The sequence below is a fragment of the Vipera berus genome (assembly GCF_964194415.1).
Source record: "Vipera berus genome assembly, chromosome: 3".
Taxonomy (NCBI): Eukaryota; Metazoa; Chordata; class Lepidosauria; order Squamata; family Viperidae; genus Vipera; species Vipera berus.
Window position 1 is genome coordinate 182,145,160 of NC_138204.1, and position 14,430 is coordinate 182,159,589.

The 14,430-nt window shown below is 35.7% G+C and overlaps 1 protein-coding gene across 3 annotated transcripts in view; it reads right to left on the reverse strand.

Annotated features, from left to right (window-relative positions):
* Positions 1-2,024: 2,024 nt before the first annotated feature.
* The window catches only part of NCOA2 (nuclear receptor coactivator 2), a 152,323-nt gene continuing 139,917 nt past the window's right edge, over positions 2,025-14,430 (reverse strand). For all 3 annotated transcript variants that reach the window (XM_081323501.1, XM_081323502.1, XM_081323500.1), the window contains exons 18-23: positions 13,083-13,160; positions 11,776-12,001; positions 10,789-10,966; positions 10,237-10,435; positions 7,493-7,582; positions 2,025-5,560 (exon numbers count right to left, since the gene is read on the reverse strand). In XM_081323501.1, the coding sequence (XP_081179627.1) occupies positions 5,549-5,560; positions 7,493-7,582; positions 10,237-10,435; positions 10,789-10,966; positions 11,776-12,001; positions 13,083-13,160 (783 nt within the window). In that variant the 3' untranslated portion in view covers positions 2,025-5,548. The remainder of the gene's footprint in view (positions 5,561-7,492; positions 7,583-10,236; positions 10,436-10,788; positions 10,967-11,775; positions 12,002-13,082; positions 13,161-14,430) is intronic.

Sequence of the window (14,430 nt, forward strand, 5' to 3'; positions counted from 1 at the left end):
ATACAAATTTGGTTAAACAGTATTGCTTGATTTGTGGTTCACTGTCATGTAAACACAGCCAAGGAGAAACGGGAATTGGTTATCCATTGTTTATTGATTGTACAGCTCCAGCTTTCAATTTGGAATCTTAGAAAATCCACACTATGTAATAGAAGTAGGCCATTTTAAAAAAAATTCTGCCATTAGGAATTGGGCTGCAATCTCTACCATTCCCAATTAGTATGATTTTGGAACTGTTTAAGATTTCCATCTTAACATGTTTTAATTGTGTTTTTTTATATTGCTAAGAGTCTGATTAAGATTGTGGTGGGAGAGAAATTAATATTTGAAGGTTAATGTAAGTAGTCTCCATACATTTGTATTTGCTGCTAATTGTTTAAGCAAAAGTAACATTTGTATCAAACCATATACTGCCTCTTATCACTATTCCTGTGTATGGGGGAAACATATTACTCCTTGGACCAGTGTTTACCTATATGCTAACAGGTTGGTGTCAATTTGCAGTGATCATATAGATTTTCTCCATAACAGTTCGTGCCCAACCTGATCCTCTAGGTGTTCCAGTAGTTCACCCATTGCTGTTGTAACAGTCACTCCATCTTTTGCACTGATCATCATCTTTTTCCTTCCACCACCCTTAGCATTATAGCCTTTTCCAGAGAGCTACGTCAAAATATGGTAATTTGAGCCTGGTTATTTGTGATTCAAGTGGTTGATTTGTTGGCTGAGAATTGTTTGCTTATTTGTTTAATTTGAATCAACTCTGCATTGATTTGTTTGATGATGTTTGTTTTCTTGGCAGTCCATGGTATTCTCAAGAGTCTTAACACCAAAATTTAAAAGCATCAGTACTTTTCCTACCCTGCTTCTTCGGAGTCCAATTTTCATTTCCACAGTGTCACAGGGACTATCATGGCTATTCTGATCTTTAGAAGAAGAGACAGATCATATAGCATCTAAATATTTTTTCAGAAGCCTTTATGGTTGGCTGCAATACTGAGTGATAATCTGCAGTGGATGTTTTAACAGCTTATTCCTTTGTTATTAATGGTTGATCTTAAAAGACGGATGTTATCTGCCATTCTGACATCTTCATTGTGAATTCTAAGGTTGATTGTCATTTTGTTATATTTTAGTCCCATTATTTTTCATTGTACTTCTTGACCTAAGTTATTTTATAGGTAAGGAACATTGGAGTGAAATGCTCATTGCATTTTTTTAAACTAGCAGTTTTTAAACTGAAATAAACTCAGTTTACTTGCAGTTTTGAACTACTGGACTCAGAGACCTTTAGAAATTTGTTGCTGAGCATTGAGAGATCTAATATAGATCACAAACTACTCTCTGTTGATTCTATATCAGCATCCTAATGGTTGTAAGGGAAGTGTTCTGTATTTGTTTTCATTGTAAAAATGGACATAGTCTTCTCATTAATGTCTCAAAGGTGCTTTTCAAAAGGCAACTGAACTTTTTTTGTTATTGAAAATGTTTTGCTTTTCATCCAAGAAGCTTCTTCAGTTCTTCTCAGTAAAATAATTGATTTTCAGTTCTTTGGGACAGGGCATACATGGAACCAGAAAACTGGCCAATTCACCGTGCCTTTTAATGCAAATTAAATTCACATGTGAACATTCATGACAAGTAACTATATTCTGAACACATCTAGCAATTGTCCAGTTGAGGGACTGATCAACTTCAAGTTTTTCTTGTGTGCATTAGACAACGGTCAAAAGGGAAGAAATCAGAAGAAGGTTAGGAAGAAAGTCAAGGCTATTTTAGTAAGCTATATTGTTAATTATGAAAATGCCACCTATAACCTATTAGTTCCAAGGCATACATTACAGCATTCCATTACTTCTCAAAGTCAAGAGACAAATACTGGTTGTTGAGGCAACAAAGGTAATGATTAGGATTCAGTATGGTTGCTGCTTACCTATTTATGAACAGAATTTTGTTAAACCATTCTGATACAGCTGTTGATACACACAAAAGGCGCAACAAAAGAAATATTGCTATATCTGAAACCATGTAAAACCCGAAGGCATTAAAATTTATTAAATGATGCAATAACTGAATTCTTTATTTACAATAGCATTATTTAACATCAAATAAGCGAATAGCATCAGCAAAGCAATATTAACTTGCATAAATGTATTTAAAATTTCTCTGAATATATCTACCTTTGCATAAACTGCTCACACTAGAAATACAAACATCAATGCAGGTGAACAAAGTGATGTTCAAAGTTAACTCGGTCTTGAAAATAATTCACAACCTGAAAACACTGTAAGCTTTCTCCTGAAGAACCATAGTTTATATATTGCTTAGTTTTACCCTTGTATAATCTTTTCATATACACACACTCATACACATCTCAGATGCAACTTCATGAGGAACTGTACAAATAAAATTCACGAATGACCAAAAGGAAAAAAAGTCAATGTTTGAAGTAATGTGTCCATCATCTCTACTCAACGACTGAAAGCTAAGTGATGATGCGCTTATTCCAAAATTGTACACAATTCACTATACAAATATAATACATCAGACAGCTATGTAGGAATATACAAGACTTAAAAACAGATCTAAGGCATTATGCTAGATTTTAGCATTTTGAGGTTCTTGCACGTAGCTTTACCTGTAGTAAGAAACTTAAAAGATTTTGTTTTAGTCTACAAAGAAACACCAGGGAGAAAAAATCTAATTAAAAACCAAAGCCACTACAGTAATTTTCTTTTGTGCAGAGAATGCTTTTGCTCTTAGGCAGCAATACTACCATACAAATACTAGAAAACTTTAAAGTCACACCAACAATTAATGGCTTAAATTGCATTTCAAAACTGATTGTGTATCTTTGGGTTTTGCAAGTAGAGCTGAACCATCTTTTCATGTGTTAAGCCCATATGAACTCATTTTTAAAAAATACAGATTAAAAATGCTTTGTATAAATGGCAAAAAGCATTGCTTTTACGTAATACAGACCAATAGAAAGACTGGGAGAGGGGCAATCTTTTAAGTTTGAGAAATATTTGAAATAACTAGTGAAATGTTGAACAAGATGTTTATCAGCTTACCTGGACATGACTGAATGGTTCTTTGCCCTGTAGAATTATCTATATATTTTTCTGACTTAATACATTTTGCTTTTCCACACTTTTGTTTGACAGAACTCTGATGCTCCAACATAAATCTAATTACTATCTTTATTTACTGAATAAGAAATACTGTTTATAAAAAAAATAAAACAACTAACTTGGCATCATTACTGTTGTACCTAGTGTGAATGTTATACTCAGAAAATGCTTAAACCCACTGCCTTTTACTAATTTAAATGAAAGGGAAAATCAGCGATTCCCTGGACATGGCTGATAATACAAACACTCCATTTTATACTCAGTTGAAATCATTACTAGATGGTGTTAATATAATTTAAATTGGGCCTTATTTAAAATAGTTTATTTGCCTACTAATCTACTAAAGCATGATTTAAAAATAATCTATTTCAAAACTATTTTATCATCCAATTTAGAATGGTTTAAACCCTTTAATCTTCAAATAATGTGCATTTGTATTTATATTCTCTCAATAATACAGAGTTCAGGGCTGACATTTTATTATTTCCACCAGATGGCTCAGATGTTTGAATAACTTTTGAGTCTGGTGACTCTTGAGAAATATAGTTTTCATCTCAAGGGGTAAGAAAGCCATTCAACAGGAAACAGATGATTTGAAATGCATTCTATATATTCCATAACTTGTTCTTTTCAGCACTCTATGAAAGTCAATTTACCGTATCTGTATATTTTAACTCTCATTGCAAGCAAACACCAGGTTTCAAGATAACAACCCTTCTATTTCCAAGGACATGAATATTGACAAGAGAAAATATAAAATGCATTGCACTTTAAGTAACATCTAAATTTTGAGTTACAGGTACGAAAGTGTAGATTAAGTGGAACAGAAGAAAAGGAGGTCGAAAACAATCAGTTTTCTGATATTTCAAGTCCTCAAAAACTGATGTCAGCTTATATTAAAAGAATACTCAGACCAGATCCGGTAAGAGTATAACCACTTTCAGGAGTGGTCTGCTGAACAACAGTTTTGCTAAGATTATTACGAAAAAATATAAAATACAAAAAAGTCAAGAATTGGCTCCTACACTGGCTGCATATAAGGTTAGATAAATGATTTATGAGCAGAATTGCATTTAGAAAAAGAAGTCTCAAGCTTACAAATTAGGTCTAATCAAGGCATTGTAATCCTTTACAAAACACATTTTTGTCCCCAGGAGACACGCACAGTTATGAAGATATCTAATTTAATACTGAAGTACCTCATTTGGAAATCAACTCCACAACATGTATACCTCACAAAATTATACAGTTAAAACACTAAAATCTTCAACTTAAATTATTGCTTGTTTACATAGAAACTGTTTTGTATGTACCTTACAAAACTTCCTCAAAGTCCACACTGCTTCAAAATAATTGAACACATGATGGTTACTTCTGTAGTGATATCTGCTATAGCTTAAGTCATTGTTTCCCCTAAATATGGAGATGGGAAAGTAGAAAATTTATTGTTTAAATCAGATGCCTTTGGCTCTGATATCATGCCTCAATCCTGCCACTTCCATCACCAAGAAGTGCACCTTTGTTCAAATGAAATTATTCAGCAACTAATTTACCTGCAACCTAGAGCTTAGGTAACAGATCTAGAACTATGATGGGGATTACACTTTTATCTAACCTATCAGAAAGTCCAAGTGAAGGCAGGAGAACAGGGATGCTAAGATTAGTTAATTTTAAGGAAGCTGAAATCAACATGGGAACTTAAATTCTGTGACTGACTCATGATTTTATCCCAAAGTTATTAAAAAAGCTTTAAAAGCCCTCAGATGTTTTAACCCACTTAAACATTTACAGTTACTTAAATAGATTTAGATCTGTTCAAAACTAAATGTTTGTTTTACAGAATAGCATATCTAGCCACTAGATTAGATATGTATTCTCATTTTTTCATCTGTCACTCTGGAATTCATAATTTGGCCTACTCCCTATTTCAGAGTGTCCTAATACAAACCATTGATTTCCAGATGAAACTAAATACTTTGCACCTGACTGTGTAGCTATGGAAAACAAAACAAAACAAAACAAAATCTACAACTAAAACAGAACAGAATGAGATCATGGTTGGTTTTCCTTAAATACATTTAAATACATTCAATCTGACACGTTTTATGAAAACTGGCTATCAACATTTACTTTGCAGGAGAGATCTAAGTTGCACTAAGGTGAATGCAGTGTACAGGCTGAGCAACTGTCTGTACGCTAGCTTCAGACTGTCAAAGAAGAGACTGCTCTTCCACCAAGAAAGGTTTGATGCCACTCAAGAACAATGCTGTTCTGTTTGCAGCACTAAATTCTCATTTCTCCAGTAGAAGTGCTGGCAGAAAAGATGGAGCAAACAGACATAGGCAGCTCTTCAAACTGGCAAGTAGTTCAGAATGGAGAGCCCAATCAATTGAAGATACAGCCAATCTTCAGGGTCAGCAATATTTCTGTAAAAGAAAGCAAGAACATTTATAATTATTCAATTAATTAAGCGTAAGGTTTTATCTTTTTCTAACTTCAAATAATCAGAACAAAAATGAGAGCTTTCAGGCTGATATAAGACATAGTAAGAAAAAAAATCTCCAAATTCCATCAATCGATGATGGAGTACATGACTGAATGGAAACTGAGAAGCATAGAATTAATATTAAAATCAACAAATCCTTAATGAAAAAGATGTGTCCTTTTTGCAAAAATCCTGGCATTATCCAAAATCCATCAATCAAAGTGTATCATCTGATTGGACCCATAATTTGTCTTTTCTTGTGTGCCTGTCTATGGAACAGCATCCCATCCCCTAAAATCGACTGGCTGCAATCCTGCCAGCCTTTAAGAATGCCTGGAAGACCTGGTTCTCCCCTTAAGACATTGAGACACATTGACATGAACTGGCATGGTGTGAATATATGGGTATCACCCATAGATCACAATGTTATGTAATTTTTTTAATAAATGATGCTTTCGTATTGTGATTTTAACCTTGTTAGCTACTAAAGTCGCTCTGTGAGTAGGTGGCTATACACTTTAAATGAATAATAAATACATAATAAAATACATAAATAAATACATTATCTAAACACCTTGGGGGATCTTGCAGGAGAGCTCCCTAAGATGCAACAGAAATAGGCTTCTGATAGCAGCAGCAGCATTAGGAGAGTTTTCCAGCAGATCTTAAGAATCCAAAAGGTTTTTAATAGGAGGTTCAGCCCTTCAGATAGTCCTAAAACATTTAGGACTTCAACTTACACGTGTGTCAAACTTTTGAGCACGTATCAGATTTACTTTTATATATATATCAAACTACTTAAAGAACAGTCCAAGATAGTTTTCATCCAGGAACTTTGTTGTTGTTCAGTCGCTAAGCTGAGTCCAGCTCTTCATAATGCAATTGACCATAGCCTGCCAGCCCCCCATCTTCCACTTTCTCCAGGAGTTTGCCCTAATTCATGTTCATTTAGTCAATGAACCTATCTAACCATCTCATTCTCTGCTATCCCCTTCTCCTTTTGCCTTCAATCTTTCCCAACATGAGCCTTCTCATTTGGTGGCCAAAGTATTTGAACTTCAGCTTCAATATCTGTCCTTCCAAAGAACAGTCAGAGTTGATTTCCTTTAGGATTGACTGATTTGATCTCCTTGCAGCCAAAGGGACTTCTCAAGAGTCTTCTCTAACACCAAGCATCAAAAAATATATTCTTCTGGCATTCTGTCTACATGACCTTAAATCTATTCACCATCTCAACTGTACATTCATAAGGGATGTGATTTAAGTCATATCTGAATGGTGTAGTGGTTTTCCCTACTTTCTTCAATTTAAGCCTGAATTTTGCAATAAGAAGCTCATGATCTGAGCCAGTTGGCTCCAGGTCTTGCTTTTACTGATTGTATAGAGCTTCTCCATCTTTGGCTGCAAAGTAAATAATCTGTTTTCGGTATTGACCATCTGGTGATGTCCATATGTAGAATCACATCTTGAGTTGTTGGAAAAGAGTTTTTGCTATGACCAACATATTCTCTTGGCAAAACTCTTTGCCCCACTTCATCCAGGAAATAGGTGAACTTAATTTAAAAGAAGAATGGACAACTTCACATTTCAGGGCTGTATCAGTTCACAAGAACTTTTTAGTTCATTCCAAATATGACTACTGAAAATGGACAGCATTTTTCAGCCATTTGTAGTGGCAATTTCATAAAAAGACCTAGAACAGGCATGAGATTTAACTCCAGGGACAATCATAAAGAAAATCATGCCATTAACCATTTAGATAGCTACCAACTATGGCCCTTAGACCTTCAACAAACTTAAGTGAAGTCCAAGGTCAACTGAAAGTTATCCACTTTAAGTTAGTGTCACAGTTGGAATATTTATTACTTCATACCCGTGATGCATCTCCCTCCTGCTTTATCATGTCCATTCCAGGTAGCTGGTTTGGAAAAAGACTGCCTCCTCTCATAGCAGGATCACTGACCTGAAAAAGAACAATGTTTAACTCAGTCACAGAAACAAAAGACTTAACAAATCACAACCAACTTCACTAATACCCTTTCCTTTTGTTTAATAAAATAACCCCCCACTAATAGTTGAGCAATTCATTTTACTGTCATGCCTATCTTGGAACCTTTTTCTATTTTCTACAACACATTATTATCTGACTGCATAATTTGCTGACTTACCCTATTGTCAGTTTGTTATTTTGAAAGGGGGAGACAGCAAACTGAGCTAAATTGAAAATATGAAAAATGAGTGTATACTAAAATAGTGCTTTATCTTGAATCTCCAAAGACCTATGCAAGGGTCCTTTTTGTAGATTTCAGTTCAGCATTCAATACCATCATTCCAAATATTCTTCTCGCTAAACTAAATCAGCTAGCCGTGCTTGACCACACCTGTAAGTGGATCCTAAGCTTTCTAACAGACAGGAAGCAGCAAATGAAGCTGGGCAAAATCACATCAGATACCTCTACACTTAGCACAGCGCCCCACCAGGGCTGTGTGCTCTCTCCATTTCTCTTCTCTCTATATACCAACAACTGCATCTCAAAAGATCCCTCTGTTAAAGTACTGAAGTTTGCAGATGATACAACAGTGACTGGCCTCATTCGAGACAACAACGAATCGGCATACAGATGGGAGGTTGAACAACTAGCCTTGTGGTGTGGCCGGAACAATCTTGAACTGAACACACTCAAAACTGTAGAAATGACAGTAGACTTTAGGAGAAACCCTACTATTCTACAACCTCTTACAATACTAGACAACACAGTATCAACAGTAGAAACCTTCAGGTTTCTGGTTCTATAATATCTCAAGATTTAAAATGGACACCTAACATCAAAAATGTAATAAAAAAGCACAACAAAGTATGTTCTTCTTGCGCCAACTCAGAAAGCTCAGAGTGCCCAAGGAGCTGCTGATACAGTTCTACAAAGGAATTATTGAGTCTGTCATTTGCACCTCTATAACTGTCTGGTTTAGAACTGCAACCAACAAGACAGACACAGACTTCAACGAATAGTTAGATCTGGAGAAAAGAACAATTGCTACCAGCCTGCCTTCCATTGAAGACCTGTATACTGCACGAGCAAGAAAGAGGGCTGTGAAAATATCTATAGACCCCTCACATCCTGGTCATAAACTATTTCAACTTCTTCCCTCAAGATGACGCTATAGGGCATTGCACACCAAAACGACTAGACATAAGGACAGGTTTTTTTCCCCATGCCCTCACTCTGCTTAACAAATAATTCCTACAACACTGTCAAAATAGTAGTAAAGCTGTATTACTATGATACTCTTCATCTTTCCTATTACCTATCCTTATCTCATGACTATAACTTTGCTGCTTGTATCTTACAATTTATATTGTTTTTTTGTACCCTAGTATGATTTATGTTGTTTGCTTAGCTAGTACTCTATGACTATCACTAAGTGTTGCATCTTGATTTATGATGAAGTGTTCTGGTTCACAATTTATGATAAATGTATTTTCATGTTGTATATGATCATGATTATCACTATTACTTGTATGTATACTGAGAGCTTATGCACACTTGGTCAATAAAGAATTCTATTCTATTCTATTCTATTCTATTCTATTCTATTCTATTCTATTCTATTCTATTCTATTCTATTCTATTCTATTCTATTCTATTTATTGTAACTGACTCAAAAATGTTTCATAGAGATATAACTTTGTCAGGGGCTTGAAAAAAATATTTTTGACACTTTGACACTATTTCACAGTACCCCAAAGACCTGGTTTTGCCAACAAGGCTGGAAAACCCATAGTGGAATGAAGCCTATCAAGTGCTAATTGTTTGTTGTCACCAAGGGGATGGGATATTATTGTTTGTTTATCCCTTTTTATATTGGTTTTGTTTGTAAGCTGCCCAGAGTCACTGAGAGTGAGTGGGTGGCTCTATAAATCCTCTAAATAAATAAATATGCTTAAAGCACACTAAAAGCATCAGTAATAAAACTGAAAAATTATTAATTTAACTGCAATTCATAAAAACAGAATGACATTAAGGTTACATAGTTTAAGATGACAGATAGATTTAGTCAAAAAACAGAACCAGATTATGTAATACTTTTAACTACAGAGGGATGGAAGGAGGTTGATTCAAATTCCCATTTTGCTACTAAACTGTATTTTCTTAGTCTAAACTTGAATTTCAATAAATCAGTCCACCCTAAACAACTGGCCCAGGTCACATAAATGTACTCCAATTTTTGTGAGTATAATGTCCTAAAATCTCACCCAGTATGGGCAATGTATGGAGCTTGCATCTCAGTGGAGAAAGGGGCTACCTGTCACTTTCTGTTCCCTGCTTGCCACCCACTCTTTTTTATTTCTGATATCATCTTTTCTAACTCCCAAGCAGGAGGCTGCCAGGAAAAGAACAAGTAGCTCTTCCCAGAAATGTGCAGTTGCCCATCTGTGACTTTGATGGAGTAGTAAATATCTTGAAAATCCACTATATTGTACATCTATAACAAGAATGAGCCATTCCTGAAATTGTATTTTTAATGTAACCAGTATGATTTATGACACAACATTAGCAAAATATTTTGATGTTAAAAGTAAAACTATTTTTAAGTATGCCAGGCTGAGATTCTCACCTGCTCAGGACCCATGGAGGGCAACCCTGATGTAGGCACAGAGGCTGCAGAGGTCATGCTGATCTGCCCTGTCATCTGGTTCATGTTGCTCAACCCGCCACTGTTGGCCACCATGGACACATTGATGTTCATGTTGTTATTGTACATGCTGGTATTTGCTTGCTGTCCAAAGTGTGGTGGAGATTGTTGTGAAAACATGCTATAGTATAGGATAAAGCACAATGACCATGTCAGAATCAGAAAGACACACTTACAGGACTCAAAATATTCTTGAACTCTTCAAAGAATCACTGTGTGCTTGGATGCACATAAGGATCTATTGCAATTAGAAAAACTGATCCATCCTTTCATTTAACCAGAATCTCTTTACCTATTTCTTAGTCAAATGAAACTGATCGCATTATAGGAGAGCGCAAGATTACAGATAATTCTAAAAGGCTCTCCATTGTACGATAGTTGGTGAAAAGAGTGTACAAAGAAGTTATGTGACAGTAATCCAAACCAGCAGGTTATAAAATGCAGCCAAAATACATTCTGAATCCTGAAGCGTACCTATTTCCACCAATATTTCCTTGTCCCCATCCATTTATCTCTGTAGAGGACTGATAGGCAGGATTGGCCTGAGATTGCTGTATCAAAGGATTCTGAGTATGAGCCATTCTTGGGGACATCAGGGGACTCTGTGGAGTTGTAGCTCCGGTGAAGCCTGGATCAGGCTGCTGATTCATTCCTAGAAAAGATAATAGGAACTTCAATCATGTTTACAGGACAATTAAGAATACATGCTGTAGTACAAAAAGGTCTGTTATGGATTCATTTATTTGAAGAGGATTCACTGGACAATAACAAAGCTTTCAACTGTTCCTTACTGTTGCTTTCCTATCACTTACACTGCGGAGTTTGCTTACTGTTTTAATTAGCCTTCATTGTAATCAATAGCATACAGTGACATCTGCTGGGCATATTTATTTGACTGTATTCAAGAAGAATTTTCCAAAAAGAAACCACCTCTTCCAGGGGCTGATGCCTATGTATTATATAAAAAAATACACTGAGAAATCAATTAATACCCAAACAATCTCATTAAATAAGTGGAAATGATGCTATGATAAAAGCAAGGTGTTGATATCCAATGCTTAATACTGTAAAGAACATGTAAAAACCATTCAAACTCATGGATTCTTTTAGAGTTGCTATTTCAAAGAATTCATTTGCTGAAGAAATGATAATCTACCCTTTTATTTTGATTTTAATTTATAAATTTCCAAATTAAAAAAAAACCTGTTGTTTTCCCTAAGTTGTGACATGGGGGATTATAAAAGCTATGTAGATTTGGGGAAATATAAAAGTTATGTAGATAAGACAGAATTTTTAAAAGGCTTGCCCTTTTCATTCCACAATTATTTTCAAGATTCTCAGTGAGCTAGCTTAATCTAAGAGTCTTCCTTGTAATTATATGACAAAAATGATGATCCCAAGAAGAAACTGAAAACTTGTAGGCAGTAAAGTCTGATGAAAAATTAAAAAAATGCCCAATACCATAATTTGGAGGAAATGGAAACTGCTGGGTGTTTGTCTGGGGAATCCGTGGGTTGCTCATGGTTGCTGGTATTCCCCCAGAAGCCACCATACTTGGCGTCATATTCATACTCTGGCCACGCATCATCAGGGTTCGTTGTTGAACTTGGTGCATCTGTCTATGCCTCAGATGTTGGCTTAGTATCTCTCTCTGCCTCTGGGCTAGCATTTGAGAATTAATATTTCCCTACCGAGAAAACAAAATGTTTATCAGTGTAAGTAGCTGGTTGATTTTCCACATGTCATATGAGAGGTTTGAAGACATACATAATATAATATGTTGTTGATATGCAATTGAACAAAGCAAGTAAAGCTGATTCCTATCAAGACTAGCTCTCAGACTGTTGTTTGAAAATAAATTCTAAAATATCAAAGAAAATCATCTGTACCTTGTATCTCATAAATGTCTATTAAAAAGGCAGGTGTGTGGGTGTGGGTGTGTATGTGCAAATATTTCTTAGTATTTCTATTTTTTTATTTATTAAAATAGCTGTGAATTCACTGAAATATTCCATGGGAAGGACACTTTGTTTAAAGTTATCTCTATTGCCCTGTTCACCGCCCTGAGTCCTTCAGGAGAAGGGCGGTATACAAATAAAATTAATAATAATAATAATAATAATCTCAAGGAAAAGTTTTTCATGTGATTTGCATTATAATTGGTTTTAATTATGTTTTAAGGATGTGCAAAGTATTTGAAGCAAACATTTTAAAATTCAAAATATCTTGTTTTAGTGAAATGGCCTTTGGAGGTGTGGACAGCTTTAAGTGTTTGGAGAGAATTGCATGTTTGAAACAGTGTTTCATGCTTAGAACAGAGCTGTTTTAAGCTATGGAGGACTTCCAAAACACTCAAAATAGCCCATTTTGCATTAGAAAGAGCTGTTTAACAATCAAACATTTGTTTAGAACATTGTGTTTCAAACAATGTGGTCTAAAATAAAAAATATTCAACTAAAAACATTTTGCGCACCAGAATTATATTCTTTCATATAATTACAACTAAAGCTGGTCTTGAATTTAAAATATTCTCCTATAAAGAAGAATGATCTAAGCAAGATAGGCCACATACAAGTTAAATAAACAAAAAACAAACACTTCATTTTTTTTCCTATCCAGAGAATTGCAATATATCTGAAGGGAAATTTAGGCAAATAAGATGATTTAATGGCTTCATACAATACTAGAACAAATGGTGCAGTTGTAGAAATTATGAAACATACAACTACAAATCTAGAGAAGAAATATTGGCAGTACTGTTCCCTCACCTGTGTAGGTATTCCAGGTCTTAGAGACAGGTTCATATTGGAAACATTGCCAATCTGATTTATCAACGGCTGGCGATTCTAGGTTAAAAAAAAATCACATACACAATAGGAATAAGAAATGGATTTTATGAAAGTGCTGTTTCAATAAAGATCATAATTAGATCATATTTTCTTTAGTAAAAGGGGAAAGATTTATACGATCTGAAGAGAAACCAGAGTATATTATTTTCTTGTATAGTTCAATCTGAATAGCTACTTGCATCAGCAGCACTTAGTGACTGACATGTAACACATATACCGTATTTTTCGGACCATAAGACGCACCCAGTTTTTAGAGCAGGAAAACAAGAAAAAAAAAAATTCTGAACCAAATAGTACCGGTATACTAGGAAGGAAGGAGGGGAGAGAGAGAGAAGGAAGGAAGGAAGGAAGGAGGGAGGAAGAAAGAAAGACAGACTTGCGTTGACTGAACGGGACACGTGTTTTCGCTTACCTTCGGACCATAAGACGCACCTCGTTTTTCCACCCACTTTTGGGAGGGGAAAAGTGTGTCTTATGGTCCGAAAAATACGGTAGGTAGTCTCTGATTCAGGACAAGGTTAGGCCTAGAGTTTTCATTGCTAAACAATGCAGTTGTAAAATGAGATTGTATTGCTTAGCAATAGCAAGCCCTGCAGTCCCAGTTGTCATCATTAACTGAATCCCACAATCATTAGGCAAGTTAATTTCCTGTTGGCTTCCCACAACCAAAGTTTATGGGGAAGCTAGGAAGTTGCAAGTCTCAGACCCGCAAGCAGGTAAGTAGCTGCTGCTGGGTGGGGGACAGAGCAAGGAGTGAGCAGAGTGAGGAGGAGGGTGGACAAGAAGTGCTGCATGGATTAGGTGCATGAAACGCATTGTGGGAGTTAGGGAGAATGCATGATTGATCAGAATGAGTGCAGTAGGTGGGGTGCAAGTAGGGGAGACTTATCCCAATGACTTGCAATTTTTCCTGCTAGCTTCTCCTTTGACTTTCTACGGAAGCCTGCATGGAAGGTTGCAAGTGGTGATCATGTGATCACAGAATGCTTGGCAAACAGTCACAAGTGTGAAAGGATTACCAAGCACCCAGATTGCGATCAAGTGGCCATGGGGGTGCTGAAACACTGAGGATCAGTTGTAACCATCATTCCTTCAGTACCATTGTAACTTTGCAGGGTTGCTAAACAAGTGGTTGTAGGTTGAGGACTACCAGAACCCAGAAAAAAAATGCTGGAAATATGGGTTTGCTATCTTGAGGAAAAGAAATGTTCTTTTGTTCTGGATACTGTTTTTAAATTCAAGCAGGTGCTCTGATGTAATATCTTAC